The sequence below is a fragment of the Atractosteus spatula genome, chromosome 6, assembly GCF_055471065.1.
Source record: "Atractosteus spatula isolate fAtrSpa1 chromosome 6, fAtrSpa1.hap1, whole genome shotgun sequence".
NCBI lineage: Eukaryota > Metazoa > Chordata > Actinopteri > Semionotiformes > Lepisosteidae > Atractosteus > Atractosteus spatula.
This window is the reverse complement of record NC_142711.1, coordinates 20595736-20608523: the sequence shown is the minus strand read 5'-3', so window position 1 is coordinate 20608523 and position 12788 is coordinate 20595736. Positions and strand designations below refer to the sequence as shown.

The following is a 12788-nucleotide window of genomic DNA, read 5'->3' as shown; positions in this document are numbered from 1 at the left end:
TTAACAATGCACTGAAAATGTCAACGTTGCCTCAGTAGCAGTCTGTAAGTTGTCAAGGTAATATTTGCTTGCAGTTTGTAAAAAGTTTAGTTGTCCTGAGTAAGTTCTAACACATTTAAAATGATATGAATGTGCACAGAGTCTGAGCATTATGAATAGCAAAAAACTGCATAGGGAATCATTCACAATTTCAATGGTTGAATTGGTGGTCAAATTAGTGCTATGAAACATTAGTTTTTATGTTTTAAATGACTGGGTAATCAAAATGTTTTGTAATAAAAGTGAGAAAAGTAAGATACAGTGCATGCAAGAAAAAAGGACAGTATTTACAGTATGCATTTAAAACCTTACCTATGTAGTACACATTAAATGAGTGTTGACATTTACATTTATACAGTAAATATATAAATCACATACTGTATGAATATGTTGTGCATTTCATTTTTGCTAACTATGAACTGTCACCTTCGACATACAGAATATGTTAAATAAAGTTTCTAGTTATTTAGTTTTATTAGTTTGAACAATCACACTATTCATCAGCACTGATGTCAATACATAAAGCAGGCCCTTTGAAGGTAACAAGAGAGACACAGTTAAAAACAAAGTCCCCAGGTGAAATTAAACTTTTAAATAATTAAACACAGAATCCAGAGAACTGAATGTACCCTAGTCACAAAGAAAGTAGAGTGTAGAGTGTCTCAAATCGCAGCACTTCATCTCAGGTCTTTTTTAAATTTCGTTTGCAGTTCCTCTAATCCTGGTACCATCAGTTCCATTTTCTGCTATATAAATATAATGTTTAACAGCATTATGGGCACTGCTGATCAGTGTCAGGCACTGGAGAGTTAAATAATATTCTTGTGATGATACCAAAGGTTAATTAATAACTCAGGTTTAGTGCAGATCAGCGGCAACCTACTGTGTGTCAATATATGCAAATAACCTGTTGTATTTCTGAATCTAGCATCCGATGCTGTGTCTTTTTAGCTTTAGGATCTAAACATCACCATATTAGGCATTTCTTTCAAAATTTTAGGGAAAACCTTTCATCTGATAATTTTAAGAAATTATTTTTGAAGACTTTGCACCTCTAGCCTGAGTTGAATATGGCTAGATGTCATACAAACTGTATAGAAAAGCCCGTTTGCATCGGCTTTGAGAAGTTAGGACGTTTTATAGGAAGAAATCCCTGGTGTTTTTTTGTTATTCCTTTGCTGATCTCTGCTGGACTGGGAGGAGGTTTTTATTTTCTGAAAGACCGAGAAGCGAATGATATTGAAAACCAATTCACTCCCGTCAACGGACCTGCAAAGACCGAACGGCTATTTGTGCAGAAAAAATTCCCTCAGAACTATTCTGAATTTTCGAGTCAAAGGCTGTACACCGAGGGGACATTTGCTTCCGTCATCGCGGTTTCAACAGGGTCGAGTATTTTAACAAAAGAGGCATTTCAAGAAATACTAGATTTAGATGCTGAAATCAAACGGATGAGCGTGCGCGCGGACAACGGCCAGTTTAATTACGCTCGTCTCTGTGTCAGAACGAAGCAGAAGTGTGTTTCCAATGCAATATTAGACATTATAGACTATAATGCCAGTAAAATCGAAGACATTCATCTCACGTTCCCTATTTATATTTTAAAGAGTGATTTTGTTTTTCTGGGATCCACAGTTGGAGTGGTGACGAACAGTAGTTTAGCAGAAAGTGCCAAGGCAATAAGACTTTTTTACTATTTAGAAGAAAACAATGTTTCATCCACTCTGTGGCTCAATGAATTTCTGAGAGTCTTCTCCAGCTCTACACATTGGAAGTTTATTAAGGTAAGTAAACTTAATAGCTATAGCTGCTTATTTTTTATCTCCACCTATGGGAGAAAAACTATTTAAAAATCGAGTCTCGGTGCCATCGATGTTTGCTAATCGTCACATCTCTTACCATAACAAAATATTTGCTGCTTAATCATGTCATTCATTTGAATTGACGAAATTCAGTGAAGTACTTAAACTAAAATGTTATCTTAAAACATGAACGCTTTAAAATTGCATTTTGGATAGAGAAAGTACCAATTCTTTATATGAAACAAAATTAGACATTTATTGTGCAACACAAACGAGTTAATGTTTTTATTTTCAAGATAATAGGATGCATAACCAGTAATAAGCAAAATGGAAATAAAATACAATTGTTTTTAAGGTGCAAGAATGTCATACCTGGACGGATCAAGTCAGCAAAATGTGATGACTGTCAGGGTCATGATTTTGAACACAGCAGTCAAACAGATCCGGACAGAATATTTACAAAGAATTGTTGAATTGGTTTATGGTAGTCAATGGTGCTTTAGAAAGCATTGCTCCATATCGATCCTCTCACAATTTGTTCTGAAATTCTGTGTACGTTTGAATTATATAGGATAGCAACATTTGATGACTGAAATGATATATCCATTGTTAGTAAATGGATCACAGTAGCAATACCTTATGGTTCTTAAGCGATGATAATATTAGGTAATAATTAAGACGTCTTCTGCACCGTTATACTAGTGTGTATAAACTTTCTTTTACCTACTAATAACATTAAATTACAATTATTTTCTTTCTTTCGAGAGTTTGCGAGTCGTAAAACACTTATTTGATAGCCAATAATTAACTTCTTTTTACAGTTTTATTATTTAATGGGAAACTGAAATTAATCAATCTACTTTCGTACAGTAGGCTACTCCTATATATAGATATAGCAAGAGAAAACGATACGTTTTTCAAATGTGCTTTTATTGATTCAAGAAATGAAAAGGAGGGAGAATCGCCAGAAAAATTGAAATAATTGATTCACTCAATCGGTTAATCTGAAATAAATTTTAAGAAAATAGTTCTTTAATAGACTCACCACAACAATAAATATAATATTACTAATATTGTAAGTGGGCTTGATTCTGAACAGTGATGCTATGTTCTTTTTTAATATTTACGATATGATTGCTCATGGGGTTCTGTATCAAAAACTTTAAAAACTGCATCACTTGATTCACTGAAAGCCTTGACCTATCAAAAAAGTAAAAAAAAATCATATTGCAAGATAAATAGTCGCTTGGGGAAATGAAATGTCTACCGGTAGATTTTGTTGTACGTCATATTATTACGCAAAACTATCATATTGTAACGACCGTGGCGGTTCCGCACGGAACGGAGCAGGTTGGTGACTCGGGAAAGGGGTTAACAGACACATTTATGGGGCGGAGCGGTGGTTCTGTGCCCCTGACTGGAAGGTTGCCAGTTCAAATCCCAGAGCTGGCAGAGGGATCCTTCTCCATTGGGACCCCTGAGCAAGGCCCTTAACCCCAACTGCTCCAGGGATGCTCTACAAAGGCTGACCCTGTGCTCTGACCCCAGGCTCTCTCCCTGTCTGTGTGTCTCATGGAGAGCAAGCTGGGGTCTGGGAAAAGATGAATTCCTAATGCAAGAAATTGTATAGGGCAAATAAAGCATTATTATTATTAACCAAACAGTGAAAAGGTACACACACAAGGATAGGGATTACAGCGCTGACCTCATCAAACCGACACAGGTCAGGAAAAGGGGAGCGTCTCCCAGAACCCGTCCCCCTATCTACAGTCAGGTAACCTCAGCTACAATACATGAACACGCCAAACTTTGTGAGTTTGCAAAGGAACAAGTAATAGGTTTATTAATAATACAAATTAATTCATTATTTCAGTTTGCAGACTGAAAACCTTGATCTTATTAAGCAAATTAAGCCATATTTGTACACTGGTACACTTATCCTCTGAGATCTCAAAATGACCGACAAAGCAGGAAAGGCACAGAAGACTAAAATAATTTGGCCTTACCTTAGGAAATGTTTCTGTTTTGCGAGTTATAAATATAATTAGGACAAATGCAAGACGCAGTATAAGTTAACGCATTTCTCAATCAGCGTGTCGCGGATACTTAAATTACTCAGAAGAAAAAAAACAAACCGTGTCGTTTTAGTGCACTGGTACAAACTGATATCCCGCCTTATAATTTTTTTTTCAGAGTCAATTCAATTGAAGATGTATTATTGGCATGACCAATGAATAAATCAGTGTTGCCAAAGCATACACAATTAACATAAGATCTACAGACATCTACAATATAGACACATCACATTATTGTAACGCATACGGCCGACATTACAGGTTGTGCGAGCCGGTCCACCAGCACGGTGATGTCACCACCCTGCCCTGTGAATAGCAGAGACCTCAGCCGCTGGGCTGATGGGAGATTTCCCTTTAGCTCAACTGGCTGGGTCCCTGTTGAGTGACGCAGGAGACCCGGGTTCAAGTCCCCAGCGGTGGAGGGCTAACCTGAGGTGGCAGCAGCAAGGGCGCATACCCACGTGAACCCGAGAACCTACATTATATTTACATACAAATATATGGAGCATTATTTAGAGCAGGCTCACTGTTCCTCAGGCTGGGACAGGAGATCACGGACTGGGCTGCCAGTACAACTGAGTTCCCTCCTCCCTTTCCCAGTAGGATTGGGAGCTCTTGTGAGTCTGTCAAGTATGGGGATTCCGGGGAATGTTTCTCTAATCCCAGAGTATCTGTCACAGTGCAGTTGGAAGTGCCCCTCTGTCTCTATTTCTCCCCGCTGGCAGTGGGAGCACAGCCTGTGCTCTCTGGGCAGCCAGGTCTGCCTGTTTCGCCCAGTTTCTATGGCCAGGCTGTGGTCACTGAGCCTGTACTTCATCGGGGTATGTTTCTTTTTGCTGTTTCTTATCTTGATCAAATATCTGGCTAGTTTATCTTCTGTTTAGGGTTCTGTAGCATTTCAGTTTATGTTGTGTTTGTGTGTGTGTGTTCCAGTGTGTGAGATATTGCTGTTTGATTTGTGCTGTGATGTGGTTGAGTCTGAGTTGTGGTGCTCTAGCAGTGCTGTCCTGAGGCTGGCTGGTGTTGGTGTGGCTCGGGCCAGTGAGCCTCAGGACCAGCTGGCTCAGGGGGCTCTTTGTTGGGGTCAGCTTTTGGCTTAGCAGGCCCTTGTGGTGGTAGATGTTTTGGTTGGTGGTTTTTAGGAGCAGCCAATACTTTATTACTATCTTCTGAGTAAAAAAGTATGTTTATTAATAGTGGGTACTGGCCTAATTCGGCCCTGCACCCGTTGTTAGGTGTTTAACTCTGCACATGAAGGATGTTTCTACAGAACTCCATGTGTGGAGTTTCTATGGGGTGTTTGTCCCATTGAGTGTAATCCTGGTCTGTGAGGGGACCCCAAACTTCACTGCCAGATAGGGCAATGGGTTGGGTTATACTTTCAAATATTTGAAGCCAGATTCTTGTTGGTGGGTTGATATTGACAAGCCTTCTTCTTATTGCCTAGAAGGCCCTGAGTGCCTTTTCTCTCAGTGCCTGAACAGCATCCCCTTGGTGAAAAGTGTTTCTTTTCCTATTCAGAGTTGACATAAGAGATTTTTTTCATCCAAGGCTTGTTATTAGGCACTATAGTGCAAGATGTCAAGGATATAATGGTATTTTCACACAAGTGTAAAGAAACTGCATCTGTCAGTCTGTTAACATCAGAACTCTAATGGAGGTGAAACACTACTTGCACAAAACTCATTTTCCTTTTTTTTTCATTTTTCCATTACAGATTACATGAGATACTTGCAGTCGGTGGTTCCACATAATGTTTGGCCCAGTCACTGACGCTTTTCTTGTGTACAGCGTGTACAGCATGTAAAAGTAAAGAAAAAAAGCATAATTGTTTTTTGTGTCTAATGTGTACTGTACATTGATATGTGGACAGGACCGTTTCAGATGCTTTGTATCAATGTTTCTGAAGAAAGTGAAAATAAGGAAAGGATACCAGATTGCACTCACTGCGGAAAAGCATATCCCCAGTTTTGAGGGGACAGGCAGGCCCAATCAGGCCCAAATATGCTATGAGGGTGAGGGGGAAAGAACTTTCCTAGCTGTGTGAGTTGCGTGCTTGTTTCCTCCTTTGCTGCTGACAAGAACAATAAAAAGGATCTGTTGTTGGTGCATGTTACATTGCGCGTACCACATTAACAAAGGCTTGTTTTTTCCATACGTAAGACAGGGAAGCACAAAAGAGCAGAGACAATGCTTGTGGGAATGTTTGTCTTGTTCAGGCATGCAAATCATTGTAATACGCATGTTAACCTGAAAAGCAGAGTTGCGCGTTTACTACAGATTTTCACTGCACATGCACACTTTCAAAGGGAATTCAGATTTCCACAGGGCAACCACTTCTATACGACACCTGTCTTAACACATAGACCTGTTTTTCATTTGCGAATTGGCGGTCTAATTAGCTTTTAATCATTTCTTGGGTTTGTTAATTGCTAGTGACTTCATTAGGATAAAAACAGCTTAAGGCTGTGAAATGTTGGGAATCAACGCTATAATATATACAGTTAAAATTGACCTTTTCTGTGTTGCAGGTGTCTACGTTTACTTCTTTATCTAGGCAGGAGGAGTTTGAAAGAAATTCAAAGTCTGTGATCCCCTTATTTTCGATTACATATTTCCTTGCCATCTTATTTTCGATCGTATCTTGCTTGAGGTAAGTGTTAGCTTTTTGAGGTTAAGAGACATTTTTGAGATTTTTCAAACATATTACAGTACTTAGATATTTCTTTTTTTCTCTATGCCTATGCTATCCTGGAGCCCTGACACACATTTAATATTAATTTTGCTGTTTTTAATTATTTTTGTTAGTTATTATTTAATCAAAGTAATTAATGTCTGGATTTTAAAATAAAGAATAAATACACATGAATAAAGTCCTATCAATGTTATTCTGAATGGCACAGCTGTTGTTTTGTGTGTGGTGCTGTTACAATTATCAAAGTTGTTTTTAGAGCATCATAAAAAAACACAGTCTTTGTGACTTTGATAAAAAGGGAAACTATTTTCTAAAACTTGTGACATGAACACAGCAATGTTTACACACAATAAAGGTTCCAAATGGGGGAATTCAGTCCATCTAGCTTGCTTACTTGTTGCGGTGAAGAGCTTTGAGGATCTTCTTCACTCATTTTGTGAAAGAATGCCTTCAAAAACATGTCAGGGCTGCTTGCTTCAGACTCCCACAAACCTTTGTGACAAAAGGTGCACCCTGTACTCTAAATGTGCTTCCCCTTAGTTTCCACTTTTGTCCACTGGTTTGTAAGAACATGCAATGTTCTGGCCAAAAAGCTGTTTAGCTGGACAGTCTGAAGAGAGTCAGGACGTAAGTAACATACGTCTGTTATAAGGCTGTTCTCGTTATATTGTAAATTGGGACTGCCCATCTTCTCCTGGATTAAGGTTTACCCCTTTCCAAGTAGTTGAAACCACCGGCTTAAACAGACAATAGGAATGATTCACACATCGTGTTATTATTAAGATATAACTGTCAGTAAGTCATGAAGTATTCAAATTGGTACAGTAGGAAAAACGCTCCACTATAAAGGTGAATTGATTATGTATACTATTTATTTAGGGGCATCTCTGTTGACACTTGAAGAAGAAGAATAGTAATTTTGGAAATAAAAGCTTTATTCATGAGCACTAGTCAAGTAACTAAAAAGGCTCTTTTCAATAAATGCCTTTTGAAGACGGGAGTCAATTTAATTTTTTCCTTTTTTTATTTTATAGGTTCGACTGTGTAAGGAATAAGGCCTGGGTGGCATCTGTTGGGGTGATCTCAGCCGGCCTGGCAGTGCTGTCTGGTTTTGGGTTGTTGCTGTGGTGCGGTGTGCCCTTCGCCATGACTGTAGCCAACTCTCCCTTTTTGATCCTGGGTAAGACCGTCCTTATGTCCTTTCATTCCAGGTTCCACTGACCATCAGGGGGTTCAAAAACTTTTTTTCAAAGAAAATAATTAAATGTTCAGGGTGGCATGGTGGCGCACTGAGGCCCTGAGTTTGATTTCTGGGGTGCCTCCACACTGGATAAAGTGGTTTAGAAAACGGCTCGGTGGAATTAAATGCTGACCCATCTTTTCCAGGGATTGGCGTTGACGACATGTTCATCATGATCTCCTGCTGGCAGCAAACCAGAGTTCACGATTCAGTTGAGGACCGTTTGGCTGGGACATATAAAGAGGCCGCAATTTCTATCACGATCACCACGCTGACCGACGTTCTGGCCTTCTACATCGGTATCATGACACCCTTTCGGTCTGTGCAGTCCTTCTGTCTCTATACGGGCACCACTGTCCTGTTTTGCTACTTTTACAACATCACGTTCTTCGGTGCTTTCTTGGCGCTGAACGGAAGAAGAGAAGAGAGCAACAGGCACTGGCTGAGCTGTAGGAAAGTTCCAGAAGTTTGTCCCCAGGGACGTTCTAAAGCCTACAGTCTGTGCTGTGTGGGAGGGGCATATGACTCCAAGACAGGTTGTGAGGAAGAGCAGCCAATGAGTCATTTCTTTAAGAAATACTATGGTCCTTTTCTCACAAACACATGGACTAAAGTATTTGTGGTCTTGCTGTACGGGGTGTATCTGGGTACTAGTATTTATGGGTGCTGCCAGTTGAAAGAAGGCATTGACCTTCGGAATCTGGCCTCTGATGGTTCATATGTTGTAAACTATTATGACGATGAAGAGAAATACTTTTCCGAGTACGGTCCAAATGTTATGGTAGTTGTAAAAGAAAAGGTTGCGTATTGGAATGAAACAGTCCGTACTGATCTAAAGGCGTGTATGACAGATTTTAAAAACCTCGCTTTCGTTGATGGTGCTGTTGTGACGTCCTGGCTTCAGATGTATGAGACAATGTTTAGCTCGGTCGATTTGAATGATAAACGTGCTTTCATGGGTAATTTAACTTCATTTCTAAATGTAAAGCCAGAGTTTAAGCAAGATCTGAACATTTCTCAAGGTAATATCTATGCCTCTCGCTTCTTTGTTCAGACTGTAAATATTAGCACAGCAGTCGATGAGAAGAACATGTTGAATAAGCTGAGGGAGACGGCCCAGAACTGTAAAGTCCCCTTACTGGTCTATCACCCTGCATTTATCTACTATGATCAGTATGCAGTCATAGTCAGTACCACAGTACAGAATATCATGGTGGCCACAGCGGTGATGCTGGTGATCTCCCTCTTGTTGATCCCAAACCCTCTTTGTTCTCTGTGGGTGACGTTTGCCATCAGCTCCGTCATCGTGGGTGTAGTTGGGTTTATGGCTATGTGGCAGGTTAACCTGGACTCCATTTCCATGATCAACCTGGTCATCTGCATTGGCTTCTCGGTCGACTTCTCTGCGCACATTTCCTATGCCTTCGTGTCGAATGACAACGACAACGTCAACGCGAAGGCGATTGATTCGCTCTTCGTCCTGGGTTACCCGATAGTGCAGGGCGCCGCCTCCACCGTACTGGGGGTGGTGGCGCTGGCTGCTGCTGAGAGTTACATCTTTCGCACCTTTTTCAAGATCATGTTCCTGGTCATCTTGTTTGGGGCGGCTCACGGGATTGTTTTTCTTCCCGTGTTCCTCACCTTCTTTGGGATTTGTAGCAGTAAGGGTGAAGTCCGCACTGACCATGATAAAAAGAGCCACTGTGCCACTGGTGGTGATGCCCATGTGACCAGGAAAGGTAATGACTTGGTACCCAGACAACAGATGAGTTTGTCATTCAAGAACCAATCAGTAAAGATATACATTATTCATAGTGCAGTAATTTACAATAATTACTGTAAATATAAGATGGACTGTCCATGAATTCAGATGAGACTCTACAACCTGATCACCCTACAGCAAACTTGAGAACACAAGAAACCTTTGTTAGGTGCCATATTGATAGAGAGAGGATGAGAATGAAATGAGATGAGATGAAAAGTATAGGAGAGAAAAAAATATTTAACGTATTACATAAACATTTATCTCTGCATCAAAACTATTTTAGGAATTTACCATTTGTACTGTACGTGGTGTCAGAAGAAAACTGATTTTTTTTTATATATTTAAAATTAACATTTAATTTTCCGACCTAAAGTTGAAGACATGCAATTTGCAACACAGAGAGGTCCAATTATCCTACAATCACATTAAAAGCAACATTATGCTGAAGTGTGATCCATTAATACACAATTTGAAAAAAATGTTTTTGTCCTTACATTCCTGTTATACAACTTTTAAGAACTAAACATTTGTTTTAACATTCCATTTAAGGATACAGTAGCTGGATAGTGAAACTGAAAGAGCTATGCTGATGTTTATGAATCCTATGATTGCTTAAAACAATATGTAGAAGAAGTGCCCTATGTTTTAGGCATTTTTTTAAAAAAAGCATTTTGTTGCATTGGCACAATTGCTTGTTCTTGGATGCCATTTGAATGATTTACAGTAGAAATATATAAGTATATCTGTTGTAGCCAAAGCCCTGAAAAGATGTACTCTAGGACCAATCTGTTAGCAACAGACCTTGATCTCTAGCACATACTCCTGACTAATTCACATTTTTTATTTAAAGCTTTGACTTATAAAAACACTTTTCAATGCGGTTTACATTCAACATTAGGGGTTTGGCTTTTCCATTTAAAAAAAAGGGGTGGTATAGTGAGTGTTGTGTAAATGTCTTATGAATAAAGCTGTTTCAGCAAAGTGCATTATGGGTTTTTTTTTAAAAAAAGGATTAGCAATAACAGCCCTTTTTAAGAATTTGTAACTTTACACTGAATGTCCAGCATTTGTGTGGCCCAGTAGGTTTTAGGTACTGTAGAGTAGCTGCTTAGATAATGTACAATAATTTTTGTATTTAAATTGTTAATATTTACCATCATTTATTCTTGGTCATCATTTAAGGATGTACATTGTTTAAACAAAATTCTACATTAATGGAAATATGTTTTATGTGTGAAGTACCTTTTGTTTAAAGGGAAATAGTGCTGTACTCTATATTTAAATTCAGCAATATGTAGGGTGTGTGCTAGGGAGAGTAGTAATGGTGCTGAATTTCTTCCATTTATAAACTATCTGCCTGACTGTGGACTGATGGTGGCCCAAGTCTTTAGAAATCCTTTTGTAACCCTTTCCAGTCTTATGAGCTTCAACAACTCTTCTTCTGAGGTCCGCTGAAATCTGAAATCAGGCCATATTGCACTTCAACAGAATTCTGTTGTGAAGAGCAGATAACCAACCTTGTGTGATTTTTTATACGGCAGGGCAGGTCAAACCCACACCTGAATTGATTGAAATACCTGACTCCAATTACCCTCTTTTCAAGATGTCATTATCCTAGAGATGTCATTATCCTTGATTGTTTAAACCATTTGTTCAATAAAGATATGACAATGTAAAATGTTGTGTGTTGTTTGTTGAATAAGACTGTATTAATTATGACTTAGCTGAAGATCAGATCACATTGTAGGAGCCATTCATGCAGAAATTCAGATAATTCCAAAGGGTTCACAAACATTTTTTCACAACTGTATTTTCTAAGTTGCCCCAAAAAGTGGCATCTACTAAGTAAATAACATACTTATACTGTTACGCCAGGCCTGTAGGTGGAATGCACCATGGTGATTGAGCTCGTCAGGGCATCACATATACGATTTGCGATATTTCCTCAACTTAGCGTGTTGTGGAATTTAACACGTACGTGTTCTGAAAAAACTAAACTGTCTTGCAAATGTTTGCAAGGAAGCAACAGCTGAGCTATATTGTTTGTGGAATTTGCATGCTACCCTATGTTCAGAAATGCATTTTCTACATATTCTAAAAATAAAAAGATCCGTGTCAGGTCTTGTAGTAGACCCTATGCGATGCAGTAAGAGCTGGAGAAAACAGGAGGCGTGGTAAAAGGGAACACACAGGGGTTTAATAGTGCACAGAATAATAGTGACAATCCGTGAGACAGTGAACAGGGAAGACAGAGAACGGCATCCAAATCCAGACGGGTCCAAAGGCAGGTCAGGGCACAGTCCGAGAGTCCATCAGCAAGTAATCCATCCTGGGACGGGACAAGGTTAAAATCCCCGGGAGGGGGGAACACACGGACAGACAAAACATGGAGGTCCAAGGGTAACGGGGCGAGATCCTCCAGACCCCGGGCTCAGGAAGCAGGAGGTGTCGGGGATGAGACCTGTGCCCTCAGGAGACGGACATAGGGTCCTTACCCTAATGATGAGCCCCGAGGACTGGAGGAGCTAGTCTTTAAATAATACACCTAAGAAGGTACACCTGGGGAGCTTAATCACAAGGACAATAATGGGAGTAGTGGAGCACCCTCTAGGGAGGGATGTCAGGCATGACATGAAATAACTGAAAATTTGTACTGTACATCGCTGTTGAAGATATTCAATGCTCTGTCTGGATACGTCCAGTATTTGTTAATCAGATATGAGAAAGATAATTTAATTATCTTTACGTAGTGCTAATTGTGTAGTTCAGGCAAAATGAAGATCGCTCAAATCTTTTACAAATTGTGGAATTATTCCCTACTAGGATCTTTATCGCTTATCATTCTTCTCAATGACAACAGAAAAATGGCACAAAAGCCCCAAAACAGTGGGTTATTTGGTTGCTAATAACAAGAATGAGTCCATTTACTAATCAGTCTAATAGAGTCAGTGTCCACTGTATGAGCCGGGAGTCCTAGCAACAAACTGAACAGTTGATATGAAAGTAATGATCCTGTACTCTATCAAGAATATTTTAGTTTTCTTGAGACACAATTGCAATAAAACGTATTTACTATCTAAAAAGATACTTCTTCTTTATTATCCTATTAAGCATCTTTGATTAGAATATCTCAATAATATTGAACACAAAACAAATGTTTTTTTCTGTAAGA

At 39.3% G+C, this 12788-nt stretch overlaps 1 protein-coding gene across 1 annotated transcript; it reads left to right on the top strand.

Annotated features, from left to right (window-relative positions):
• Positions 1-1052: 1052 nt before the first annotated feature.
• LOC148832658 (patched domain-containing protein 3-like) lies at positions 1053-11228 on the top strand. Its single transcript, XM_088919199.1, has 4 exons — positions 1053-1823; positions 6448-6569; positions 7646-7791; positions 7998-11228. The coding sequence occupies exons 1-4, from the start codon at positions 1110-1112 to the stop codon at positions 9713-9715; spliced, it is 2700 nt and encodes an 899-aa protein (XP_088775325.1). The 5' UTR covers positions 1053-1109; the 3' UTR covers positions 9716-11228.
• Positions 11229-12788: the final 1560 nt, after the last annotated feature.